The sequence below is a fragment of the Triturus cristatus genome, chromosome 7, assembly GCF_964204655.1.
Source record: "Triturus cristatus chromosome 7, aTriCri1.1, whole genome shotgun sequence".
NCBI lineage: Eukaryota > Metazoa > Chordata > Amphibia > Caudata > Salamandridae > Triturus > Triturus cristatus.
Window position 1 is genome coordinate 277,010,884 of NC_140590.1, and position 14,149 is coordinate 277,025,032.

The following is a 14,149-nucleotide window of genomic DNA, read 5'->3' on the forward strand; positions in this document are numbered from 1 at the left end:
TTTATTTGCGTAGGCAGCAAAGTTAATGTTTAGATAACGCAGAACTTCTTTAAGTGCATTTAATACAGTTTGCTAACAAGCAGAGTTCAAATTAGCAATTAGAAGTTATTTCATAAAGATCCATATACAAGGGAAAAAGGGAGGGAAAAAAACATCCTTCATCGGTGTAACCACCTTCCACAAACAATATTCTAGGAGGACATTAGCATAATACGAGATTATAATTGCACTAACGTCAACACATATTACATCATGCACCCAATTAAGCAATAGACAATTCTTGAATTTGTGTTATGAACTGTAAAATAAAACGTGCATTTGGTATCTTGTGAATGACATGGTCTTCAAATATTTAGCAAATTAAAGGAATGAGTCAGGCTATTCAACTCTTTTCTGGATTAAATTACCTAATCAAACAGTTCCAGATCTGTCAAATAGAACATCTTGCACTAGACTAAAGTCTTCTCCTAAAATTGTATTGGATAGGAATAATGATTCCAAAACTCTTGAAAGATTCTTGAAAGCCCTAAATTGAGATGAAGCAGGGGCATAAATACCATCTGCTACATCTTGCATTTTTCTGAACAAATCATTGCATCACTTTTCCTTTGTATTTAAATGCAAAAGTAAATGGATTTAGTCTTTGCTATTACGTAAATCACCCAATAAGTGCACAGTATAATCAATAAAGCTCAATACTCAAAACTTAAGCACAAGATTTCCATTAACACAGACATAAAAATAGATATTATATAGCTTTAGATTTATTTATGTTACCAACGATCAAGCGTATGGTCAAAACCTTGCAGAAAAACCAACCTACAATAGAAAAATAGGTAAAAGAAACTGCTCTAGACTACCTGTGTGTTTCTTAGGTAATCACAGTTTAAATGGCACTCCCACATGCTACAACACAATCTGAATCAATCACACGAATACATAATGACACAGTAGCATAAAACCCCACCATAACATCCTCAACCAGATGTGGCTTACAGACAGAAAGAGAATCATTCGTTGAGGGCATTTTCGAATATAAAGACTCAATAAAATCTCCCCGAATAATATTGGTGGGGGAAGTCGTTATCTCACCTTGCTGACTTTCTTGCCTGCACCTACAAACTCGATGTCTCCAAAAGCGTCCGTTGCCTCTTCAGTTGTATGCTCATGCGTGTCCCACTTGCTGACCATCGCTGCTCCGAAGTTATCCTCCATCGCTATAGGCACATGCTTGTTCCTGGGGGCACCACATTGGCAATGTGGCACAGAACTGAAGAGTTAAAAAAAATATCCAGATAAGAACATACAGCTCCTCATTTCATACTCAAAGTACAGCACCAAATTAAGACAGACAGGCTGTGGAAGGACAGCAGAGAACACTTTGTCAAGACTTGGGGCCTGATTTAGTTCTTGGCAGACGGGTTACTCCGTCGGTGACAGATACCCCATTCGCAGAAATATAAATCTCCTAGGATATAATGGGATTTATATTTTGATGGACGGGATATCCGTCACCGTTGGGATGGAGTAACCCATCCGCCAAGATCTAAAAGAGGCCCAAAGTCTTTAAACATCGTGCTACTGGTTTGGGGGCGACTGCTGTTGGAGCAAGTGGTGGGTCAGAGCTCACTGTGGACGCTTCAGAGGCCAGAAATGGATAAAGATGCACCTAGGCACTGGTTCATCACTACTGTTCCATTCATGCATTTAAATATCCACAATATGTAGACTTATCACTTCGGAGCATCAGCAGAAGGAGGATGCTCTGAAGAATGGAAGTGCTTCATAAGGTGTGGCAGGAAGCATTGGATCTAAAAGCATTGCTACCTTCTGTAGCAGACTGCGAAGACCGATCAACTCAAACCCAATCTAAAACAAGCATTGGCATAGCCAATAGTGTTTAGCCATGCAATAGTTGCATAAACTAAATACTTATAAGGTCCCAAAAGCGAGACCTATTGGCTATGCAAAGCGGCCATGCAGCCGCGAAAGTTATAGTGATCGGGATCACCATCAAACATCAAAGCGGCCGGAAAGTGAAAGTATTTGCAGTAAAGCGCGGCGCCCGCGCCCGCGCACATGCACTGTACCTCTAGGCTGGCCTGGTAGCACTTTTTGGAGCCCTCTCAATAAGTCTCGCCAGACCAGCGCATGCGCTGGGTCAGGCGAGACCTAATGAGAGAGGAACTCCTGAGGCCCACCGGCAACAACTAAGGGTATTGAGCATCTCAGAGCCCACTGCTGTATAGTGGGGCACAGCTGCTACGGTTGTCCAATAGATTACCTCTGGATCCCATCAGGAAGCACTGCTATCTAGGGGAGCATAATGACATAGTGCTGCTTAGTGTAGTATATCCAGGGGCTGTATGATGTTTACTGCTTTTTAGTGATGCATCTCAGAGACCATGAGGTGTACTACTGTCAAGTGGAGCAGAAACGTGTACTTTTCCTTAAAGGGGTATTAAAAAAAATATATATATATATATATATAGATATATATATATATATACATTATATATATATATATTTATTATTTCTTTATTGGCATTTTGACATGAGCAAATACACAGCAATTCACACGCAGGGCCAGATAATATTGTCATAAAACTATACTTGTAATTGAACAAACGAAAACAGAACCGATACAGAGGTCTCACAATTGGCAAGAACATAGGTGAGAAACATCATCGCAGTCTACAAACAAGTCACCATTCATCACGGACATGTTATAAGACTGGGGTTCACAGAAGAGGGTGATGTAAGAGTGGCACAATGTACAAGCATATAGTGGCTTAGGAGGTCAAAACATGATCAGTGAGGGTCCTTTAACGGGATGCAGTGGAATCCTCGGGATCTTGCGTGGCGTCAGAATTGCGAGAGGACAGCCAAGCTAGAAATGGGCCCCAAATGTCCTTTGATCGGGATGCCGGAGGCAAGATTTCCCAGTATATATTGAACTGTTCCTGACAGAACGTGGTGTCTAATATACAGGATTTAGTGGCAGGTGGTTGGCGTTTACTCCAGTGCATCGCAATCCGGCGTTTAGCCAGGAGTAGCAGGATAGCCAGGAGCATATGATGTCCCGGTATGACCTCTTGAACGTATCCCAGAAGACATAGTTTGGCAGAAAGGATTAGGAGGGTCGCTAGGATCTCATTTATGGATTCAAATATTTAATTCCAAAAGCGCTCAATATCAGGGCAGCTCCAAGCCATGTGCAAAAAGGAGGCATCTGGTGATGCACATCTCCGGCAGTTCGCCTGTGGGTGGAGAACCATGCATTTAAGTTGGAAAGGTGTTCTGTAAATGCGGTGCAGGTATTTAAAATGTAGGAGGCGGAGCTTGTAATTAGGGGATAGCATCTCTAATTGTCCGCAGCAGAATTGCCACTGAGCCTCTGTTAGTGGGTCGTCTAGGTCTTCGTTCCAACTGGTGAAGGGAATTTGGGTGCGTGATCGGGGAAGATCGCTGCATGCTGCTGTAGAGTCTAGTAATAAGCTTATCAGAGGATGAGTTCATTAGCATGGATTCCAGGGCTGGAAGAGGTGGAGGCAGAGGCGGAGCTGGGAACGTGTTGTGTAATTTGCGGCACGCTCCTCTGACGGAGTAATATAGCAATACATTAGAAACATTAATGGTATCGCCGGGCAGAGGTGCAGGAGGGGATAAGGTGTCTCCGGGGTATAAATCGGTAAATGTCTCTCATCCTATGGTGCGGGCACCGGCAGGGGTACCTTTATCTTCCAATATGGGTATTTGCAGGTTGTGCGCGAGTGGGATAGATGGCGCGTACAAGACTGAGTGACCTTATCAAATACGAAGTTTATCCCAGGCCCATCGCAGCGTGTCGGGTGTATTTATGATGGCATGATGGCGTTTAAAAGGTTGACATAGGGCTGCTGTGAGTGGTAGTGGTGCGACGCTTTCGTACTCTACCGCAATATGGGGTTGGAAATATCCAATGGTGTAGGAATTGCACCTGTGCGCAAAACGCATAGAGCGCCAAATCAAGAGCGCCAAGTCCACCTTGCGTCAGAGGTAGTGTGAGTACCTCCCACGCTATACGCGGTTGCTTTCCGGCCCAAACTAGGGAATTCATCGAGGCTCTCAAGGAATTCAGGAAAGATTGAGTGAGTTGCAAGGGGAGATAAATAAATATAGAAGTTTAGGCAGCACTATCATTTGAGCTATTGCAATTCGACCAGCCAAAGATATAGGAAGTTTAGACCAGACTGCTATTTTCCCTTCCAGCCACAACACTGTGCTACCAAAGTTCATGTCCCAGAGCTCCTGAATGTCAGTACTGAGCCAGATCCCCAGATATCGGACGGGGCCGGATGCCCACTGAATAGGATAATCTGGTTCAAAAGTAGTGAAGTCAGGAGTGAGGGGAAGTAGGGTGGATCTGGTTCAATTAATATGCACATGTGAGAGTCCGCCAAATTTGGTAAGTTCCCGAAGAACCGGGTTCAGATTGTGCAGTGGGTCTCGAAGATAGAGAGGGATATCGTCTGCATATTGCAATATAATAATATCTCTCATGGGGAAGTCAAAACCCCGTGTTTTATGGTACTGTCTGATTCTAGACAGCAGAAACTCCATTGCAATGGCGAACAGGGGGCGACAAAGGGCACCCCTGCCTGGTGCCATGCGTGATGTCGAATGGGGCAGATATCTACCCATTGGTACGTAGTCTGGAAACTAGTTGCAAATACAGTAGTGTGATGAATGAGGGACTAAGACCTAGCCTGGCCAGAATGGTATAGAGATATGGCCATTCCAGCGAGTCGAAGGTTACCATAATGCTCAAACAACATATTGATTACAGATAACAACTCATATCAATTTTGTCATTCAGTCCTCTTGAGGATAAAGTTTGTAAAAAGTCAATCCAAAATATCTCTCTTTGTTGAAGTAATTCCCAAAAATGAAGGTATAGATGATAACAAAAAATTGCTACAATCTGTGCTCTAAGTTGAGATACATGGTGTCTTCTAGCCAATGTGTAGCTATACTCGAAGTTTTGTTCCTTGTGCGTATTGTGCTTTTGTGTTCAGTAAGACGTATTTTAAGTTTACGGTCTGTTTTACCTATGTATACTTTACCATGCGGACATTTCAAGCAGTATATTATGTTGGTGGTATTACAGTCTGAGTTATGTCTCAGTTGTATTTTTCTGCCAGAGACGGGATGAGTAAGTATGTCACCAGTAGTTATATTATTACAGTGTGTGCAGTTACAGCATTTGTTGGTTCCTTTAAAGGTTTGTGTAGTCATGGGTTTCTCCGGTGTTTTTATCAATTCTTGAAGATTCCTTCCTCGAGTGAAAGCAAATGTTGGTTTTACATTGAAATTCCCATTAAAGTCTGGTTCATTTTGAAGGAGCTCCCATCTCTTGTTAATGATGGTCTTTATTTGAGTAGAACAAGTGGAGTATTTAGATACAAAAGGTGTGCGACATTTGTTGACTTCTTGGGGTTTTAAGAAATAATGATGTGCGATCCTTGTGAGCTAATCGACAAACTCTTCTGTAAAATTTCTGAAGGGTAACCTCTTTGTTCAAACCGTTGTTTGTACTGTTCAATCTTAATTGCGGTAGTTACTGGCTCTGAACATATCTGTTTTATTCGAAGAAATTGTGAATATGGCAAATTGAGAATAAGGCTTCTGGGATGAAAACTAGTATAATGTAAGTACTGTTCCTGTCAGTCGGTTTAGTGAAAATGTCAGTTGTTAATTTACGTCCAGGGTAGTCCTTCATTATTTGAACATCTAGAAAGTTGACCTGTTTGGTGCTGATGGTGTAGGTGAATTGAATCCTGGGATTTCTAGTGTTGAGTTCCTGAATGAGATTTTTTTAACTGTTTCTGAGGTTGTGTCCAAATGAGGAATATATTGTCAATACACCTGCAGTATTGAACAAGTCCTTTGGTCCAGTTATCATTGGTTAATTTGTAATCATTTTCGAATTTTGACATGAAGATATTGGCGTATGCTGGGGCACCCGAAAAGCCCATTGATGTACCAGTGAGTTGGCCAAAACAGTTGTCCTGCCATTGAAAGTAACTATTATTGAGACAGAATCACAAAAGTTTGAGTAAAAAGACACTGTCTTTTTCTGGTAACTCCATTTTGAGTAACTCCAATTCTGTTGCTTCAATACCTTCTGAGTGCGCTATGGATGTATAGAGCGCTGTGACATAGATTACGCAAAGTATCAAGTTTTCTTGAAAAAAAGGTTCAATAGTTTGCAATTTCTTTAAAAAATCCATTCCGTAGGAGTATGGCCACTCCTCTTGAGTAACTACAGTAGGTGAATAATATTCCCCACATTGTTTGTGCCTCAGTTTATTAGTGTCTGATGGAAGGAGGTGGGTTTCCTACATGTCTACTTGTTGATGAACCAGGTAGGCATGTACAAGCCGTGCCTTTCCATGAATATTACACAGACATTCCAGGTTAAAAAAATTGTATGGGGCCGGCATAGAGGTTAGCGGCATATTAACAGTAGGTGATACACAATCTTAGACTTCTTTACTATGAGTAGAGGAATGTCGATAATGGGTAGCCCGTGGGAGCAGTATTTCGATGCCAGTAGTGTGCATTGATATGAGGTGAAGCGAAGAGGGTTTCTGTTCTGCGTCAGATGGTGCTGTACGTGTGCCTCTGTAAAAACTGAACATAACAATGAAACTTCCCTGAAGTCTCCCTCCCACACCAACCACCCAATTAGGTCGTGTATATGTCTAAACCCTCTATCCACCCCAAAGGAAGGAGTAAAAAACCTAATTAGTAAACATACGTGCTTGTGCGTGGTGTCTGCATGTGGGATGCAATATGCAGAATAGAACACTGAGGCGTATACTTGCGCTTAATGAAGCATACAAGGGCAGCGTCCTAGTGGCAGAAGCCATCTTAACAGCAAACTTACTGAACCCCGGTGTCCTCCCCCCTCCCACACCAACCCCCCAATCAGGTTGTGACGATACCCCCCTCCCCCCCCACCCCAACAATCCCATAATCATAAACAATTGAAACCATGGGTGGTTCTCCCTGTGGGGGCATGAGTTGCCAGCGAACACCCCTGTTCGTGTGACAGGGTGGCCGGGCTGTACTGTAGGTGCAGAAAGCATATACAGGATAGAGAAATGAGCTGCACGAGGGGGTGTATCATATCAACGCACCCACGTATAAAGTGAAAAAATAAGATAAAATAGTCAAAAATGGGCAGGGGGGGTGTGATGCATCCCCCTATGGTGGCAGTTCCCCTTTATCAGTCATTGTCGCTGAGGCCTGCTTCCTTTTCGGCAGTTTGTGACTAGCAAGGCGAATGCCGTCCAGCGCAGATATGTTTGGCATACTTAAAAGCGGATTTGGTGTCGGTGAAGAAGTGGGCCTGTCCGTCATAAAAGATCTTGAGCTTGGCTGGATACAGCATTGCGTACGGGATCTCTGTTCACTGCAAGAGGCATTTGGTGGGGAGGAATTCTTTGCGCACGGCTTGGACCAGGGGAGTGAAATCAGGAAAGATAGAAATATTATTGCCCTGGTGGTTAATGGGGCCGTGTTCTCTGGCTGATTTTAAAATGGAGTCCCTGTCGCGGTAGTTCCAGAGACGCGTGATGATGGGTCTAGGCGTGCCACCAACCGGCGGTCTGGGGCCCAATGTTCTGTGCGCTCTCTTCACTGCGAACACAGCCGATAGCGCCATAGGGAACAGATCGCGTAGCAGCGCTTCAGCGTATGGCTCCATTTTAGGAATAGCTGTGGTTTCTGGTATTCCAGCTATGCGGAGGTTGCTGCGCCGAGAACGCGTGTCTAAGTCCTCATTGTTCGCTTGTATGACAGACAGGACTTTTTCCATACTAAGGATGTGTTGCTTGGACTCAACTTGGAATTCGTCGGCTTCTGTTGCGCGATTATCTAGAGCGTCGAGCCCGGACTCGTGCAGATTCACTTGACGTTTCACTGAGTCCAACTAGGACGTAAGACCATCAAGCTTAGTGTCAACAGATTTTAGATTTGTGTGCACTTCTAACCTGATGGAACGCAGATCTTCCTCATGAGGGTCTCCACTAGGTTGGGACTCTGGGTCAGGCTCAGCACCAGGATCCATGTTGCAAGTGTGGCGCTTGTTCTCACAAGTGATCTTAGGTTGCTTAGGGTCGTTCTTTCCCATGGTGTGCGCCTGTGGTATTCTCTTTAGCAGCACCTCCTAACACAGAGCTGCAGGGTGGCACTCCCGGTAGGTCCCCAGGCAGGGCAGACGCAAGCACCAGGCCACAGGCGGCGTGGAACGTGACCGTGCACAGGCCCCAATTTTTACAGGGTACAGGGGCACACATCGGTCTGTCATGTCGCGCACCCCAACCCTGTACCAACCCCGCCCCACCCAGATTCCCAGAGCAGCCCCTGGTGGGCAGGCCCCGCAGCCCAGCGCCCAACACCCACAACTCCCACACAGGGGTACAAGCACGTAACCCAGGGGGAAGTCAACAGGTCCACACGCACAAACACAGGGCCACAAGGGTCCACAGGCCCAAATGGGTACTCATTGTTGGTGCATGTGGTCTCGTGCACTGTATTCCGATGGCCCCAGGCAGCGGCAGCTCTCCTCCGTGTTCCACCATGCCACCACATGCAGTCACTGGAGATGGTCAACGTCCAGGCAGCTGGCTTGCTCTTTACGCCTCCATGGTCGTATTAACAGCCGGTTAGGCCGCCTCCGTCGAGGCAGGCATCTAATAATCCTCACAGGGGGCTGCAGCTCCAACAGGACGCACTCCAGTGAAGACACCCCCGCCAGTACCCCAGGCCAGATTAAGTGCCAAGACACCCGAGGGAATTTGTGCGCTGTACAAATCTCATTAACATTAACTTGCACACCAGGCGATTGGGGCAGGCCGTAGCTCAAATCCGCCGGACTGGCCTCGGCCCGCAGTAAAATATTGCATCACTGCAGTCATGGTCCACAGATAGGCAGGCCCGGGCCACCGCTTCAGTGCCACCATACTCCACAACAGCTTCAGGCGTAGTTGCCGACTCATCTCGGGCCCCACGCAGGCCCGCAGAAGTATGGCTCATCTAGGGAATGGCCCGCAAATATGAGCGGCCCGGTAAAAAGTCAGCAGCGCCGGCCTGCAGTCGCAGAGGGCCCGGCTGGATGGCAGGACCGCAGCTTATCCTCGCTCGGCTCAGCTAGGGAATGGCTCGCAGATCTGAGCAGCCAAGAGAAAAGTCGGCAGCGCCGGCCTGCAGTCGCAGAGGGCCTGGCTGGATGGCAGGACCGCAGCTCGTCCACGCTCGTCCCGGGTAAAGGCGACACCAGTTGTAACTTGCGCTACGGGCGTTCCCGGAGCAGGCTTGGTCTGTGCAGTACAATGTAGGGACTGCAGCTCCGATCAGTCTGAGGCATGGTGACTCCGCTAGTGACAGGATAATGTAGGATAGAGAGCCCAGCCGGCGGAGCTTGCTTAACAAGTGGCCATTTCGTTGCTCGGCTAAGTCATGCCCCCTAATGGGGTATCTTTAGGACCCTATGGGTATACTGAACTTCAATAGAGTATCTCGAGGGCCATTTACTTCTGCATTTGAATCAGCTGGCACATAAGGGAGGACTGCTGTGTAGTTGGGAATATCTGAGGAGCTCTGAGGTGCATTGTGTTTAGTGCTGTAGTTCAGAGGCCCGGTGGGGTTTAGTTTGGAGGCCCTATATTTAGTGAAGTAACTCTGGGCATCAATGGCTAGTACTTTATAGTAACACACAGGGTGTAATGTTGTTTAAATGAGCATTTGTTACCTTTGAGGTGCACTACTGTCAAGTGGAACATCTGTGGGGCTCTATCCACATGTACTGCTAGGTTGTGGAGCAACTTGGGGGCCCTATCAGTGCATACAGGGTCAGAGGGGAGTTCTGTCCAACTGAGTACCTCTGGATCTCTATGAGGCATACTGCTGTCTGCTGAGTACCTATGAAGCCAATCAGTCAAATCTGTTGAGTGAAAAAGACTATCAGGTGCATGCATCATTTATGTGATGTAGTTACTATGACGCCATACATGTTGCTTTCCAGTTACTTCTCAGAACTCTGTAGTATACAAAATATGCAAACTACGTAGTTACCTCGAGGGTCAGTTTATGGTATTAGTCTGAGGATTGGGGTTAGTAATGGGTTTATTTCAATGCACTAGGGTAGTCTTCTATGTTAGGGTGGAGTTTGGCAGCTATTCGTTGGAGGTTATTAAAGAGAGAAGTGTTGCGTGAGGATATACAGAGCTGGGTAACCATACAGTAGGTAATGGTCTACCTGTAGCTGGTGTCTGGACACCCAAAGTTAGCTGGGCTTTACTCTTGGTGACCTCGGTTTTAAATTACTGTACAAAGAGTTCATTGCGGATAGATTCTTAGCCAACGGTCCTGTACATAGCAATCTACCCCATGCCTCCGTCAGCTAAATTTCAGGAAGGTCGAGGATCTATTGTACACGAGAGCCAGTTTTTCAGTATAGACAAAAATGTACCATTCAAGTGTAAAGTTGATACATTTATCCCATAGCCCTTGTGGATACTGGGAATATTTGTCATGGCCTTACAGACAAATGTTGAACACTTTTGAGGTAGATGGTCTGGGTGCCCAGTGATCAGACTACCCTGGTCGGGAGGCAATAAGTGGGGGCAGATTCTGTTTGTAATCCACTTCCGGATCAAGTTAGATCCACACAATAGGTCCTAAATACGGGTGGCATCTTAGTCCGATGGAGCCAGTAATAGCAGTTACCAACCCCAGCGGAATGAATATGTGCAGGAACAGTGATAAAAAGGAAGAAATCAGGAATACAAAAATTAAACCTGCAAGAATAAGGTAAAGATAGAAGAAGTGAAAGGAGGTCAAAGAAAAAGGCCTGAGGTGCAGTCAAGACTCGCTGCGTTTGCATTGGGCAAACCATTGGACCACAGCACTTAATTTGTTTAACAAATTTAAGCATTGACTGTCAGGCTAGTTTTCCAGGCTCGGGACACTCTGGGGCAACTAATCAAATAATGTAACCAGTATCGACACTTGTCCCTAGAACCACAGTAACCAAGTATACTGCAAGCTCACTGGAGTGCTGATAACCTCCATGATGGGCAATGGCTAGTCAAGAGTGAGGACCTAATTTAAGGTATGGCAGTCTTTACTTCGTCTGTGAGGGTGGCAGGTAACGTTAAGTCTACCACCCTCATGGACAGGAGACCACCATATTTAGAGCTCATTCGCAAAGTGGGAGTTTGTTTTTGAAGAACAAATAACTTTTGATCTCCACTCCCAAGGCAGTATTTTCCCCTGGGTTGGGTGAGGAGAGCCAATATTTTTATTTTTCTGTTTGTCATCACCAGGTTTCCCTGGCAATGATGGACAAGAAAAAAAGGACATCAAGTCGTCAACCCTAAATAGGGAGGCGATCAGATGCCCTCAAGTTGATGGCCACCACAACGTACGATAACAATACGTTTTCCAGTGACTGAGCTAACCGGGGCACCGTCTATGATAGCTGATGGTCTGCTCATCTCTAAATAATGCAGGCAGACCGAGGGGTTGGTGGAAAGGGTACTCCATCTCGGAGTACCCTGTAAGCCATCCTCTAGATCAGGCTCTTATACTATAGGACGATGTCGGTTATAGGCTCATATACAAATAATATATGAATGATGCACAGTAAATTCAAAGTCCAGGCACTGCTTTGACTTCTTAAAACATACAAAACTTTTCTTTGCTTTAATATTCAAAAGCATATTGAAACAAATGTTGCCTTGCAGAAAGTTACTTTTTTAACGCAACAGCAGTACAATCAGACTCTTTTGGGGTTGCAGCACATCAAATACATGCAGTAGAAATTCGAGGAATAGAATGTTGTTTTGACGGCTTTTAATGCGGCCTAGGTAAAATATTTGCTCTGTGCAAGAGAGTTGGAAAGTTCTGCTTGGTGTTCAACTCTTAGTCTTGTTGTTTTAGATGTGGGTGTTGGTGAGGCCGAGCTCCTCAATAGGCTGCTCTCTGACCACTCGCTGTCTGAGTTGGCCTTGGCCTATGGCAGCTGCAATAGGTGTGCAAATTTGATGTAATTGGCTTATGAATGCACTCGGTCACTAATAACACATGCTGCTATAGTCCTCGAGCACAAGGGGTAAACTTCAGATCATGAAAAACTAAGGGGGGGGAGGATGTAGCCTTATGGCTAGAACGGTTGACCTCGAAGCTGGGGAACCGGGTTTGAGTCTCTGCAACAACACTCAGCATCCTGTGATTCTGGGCAAATCACATAATCTCCCCGTGCCTAACAAAAATGAATGTGTCCATCTGTAATGAAACTGGTGCTCGTGTAAAGCACTCTGACACCTGTCGTCTTGGGTCTAGTTGCGCTATATAAAAACCTAAAAAAATAAAATAATCAATGGGTAAGGTATACAGTCTCATGAGAGACAGTCGCCTTCATTAGATGTGGCGATGACACGCCATGCAGAAGTATGGTGAGGTCTCACACAGTCTTGCAGGCTACAAAAAATAGTGCTATCACAAGGGTGACGAAAAATGTTCCAGGCAGCTATTGTTTTGGAAGCGGTTTGAACTAAGCATTTTTGGCCCAGTGGAACCAACTGGCGGCTTGTGCACAACCTACTTATCACATGGAGAAATGCGTGAGCCCTGCCTTTGTCCAAGTTAGTACCTGAGCAAGGCTGGGTAATGGAATCAATACGGTTATGGCCATTCTCTTTTTCCAGACACTGGTCTGCACACTATGGTTTAAAGCAGCTGTGACTTGGTTTCTAGAGTTGAATAAGGCAGATTCTCAGTATGCTAGACAGCCTGCTCCCCTTAATTCAGGTCTCAGCAACCACTGGCTTTTAGCGTCAGTTCTTGGATGTGGCCCTGATCATGGGAAGGCAGATATGTTTATTGCCCCTGATCCAGTGCCTTCTCTGAGCAAGTTCACAATGTTCCTGCTTGAAGTCAAAACGTAAACCCGATATGAGACTCACAAGGCCAGTTGATATCCTCCAGCAGTGACACTTGATGCTGCGCCAACCTCACTCAGATCTTATGAAGCTCTTGATATTTTGGAGGGATCCAAACATGGGTAAGTACATGTTGATTTAGTTATGGTTCAGTTCTCTGGTAATTCTCAGGTCAGGTTCTCAGGAGTAGGTGACTACAGGATCACTGGGCTCTCTTAGACAAAGTTCAGAAGCAGGTCCGCATCTTAAAGTAAACCTCACCTATGCTTTCTGGGCTCTGTAGGAGGGAGTGTGCAGGCAGCCAAGGGTGGTCTCAAAGGAGGTAGGTGTTCATTTGTAGGAAGACTGATTTTCAGCCAGAGTTGTGTGATAACACGATCAAGCAGTTTAATATCTCATGCTAAATATGTTTACAGTACAAACTGTAACCAAGTGGAAACAAAATGCAACATCCAAATATACCAAATGTAATACAGTAATCAATTAATAAACCAGTAAGCTTCTGTGAGAATGGTGACCCCAGCTGTAAATTGGCAATCACACAGAGCAGGTTGTAATAGCACTATACAGTAATAAAACCAGGGCCCCTGTATAAACACAGCAGACATTGTTCGCAAACAGTGACTGTTCACAACGCTCTATTGTTTGAAAAGTTTAGGACACACCTGCAATTGAAAAGTCAAGGCACCAGTGCATTGCAGTAAGGGAACAAACGTTTCGCAAACACAGGCACTTTATGTATGTATGTCCAATTGTATGCCTGTATGTACATATGTATGTGGTATTTATATAGCGTAGCCCTAGCTGAAATGCAAAGGAGCACTGTATAGTGCCAACAACATAGTTAACATGTGACTGGAGGTAGCAGGTTCCTAAGAACGAAAGGGGACTGTTACGGCACTTCTACTCGTTCCTAAATTAAAATACAGTTGGGGCAGTCTTGATGGATACACGGAACGTCGATCTAGATTCTGGGTGTGTAGACAGAAGGACTGTTGCCTTGGTTTTTTTCTTTTTTGCACTTCTTCATCTTTAGTCTGATGGTGCACTGGCTGTGATATGCTGAGGGCCACCGAAAATTGTGAGCCTGTCAGCCGTACTGTAGGAGGCTGGCTTAGTATAGGGTGCACACTTATTCAAATGGTGTGCCTTGAACT

At 45.3% G+C, this 14,149-nt stretch overlaps 1 protein-coding gene across 2 annotated transcripts in view; it reads right to left on the bottom strand.

Annotated features, from left to right (window-relative positions):
• LOC146809407 (transient receptor potential cation channel subfamily M member 4-like) overlaps positions 1–14,149 on the bottom strand; it is a 388,425-nt gene that overhangs the window by 223,944 nt on the left and 150,332 nt on the right. For both annotated transcript variants that reach the window (XM_085616252.1, XM_085616251.1), the window contains exon 3: positions 1,093–1,270. In XM_085616252.1, coding sequence (XP_085472378.1) covers positions 1,093–1,270 — 178 coding nt within the window. The remainder of the gene's footprint in view (positions 1–1,092; positions 1,271–14,149) is intronic.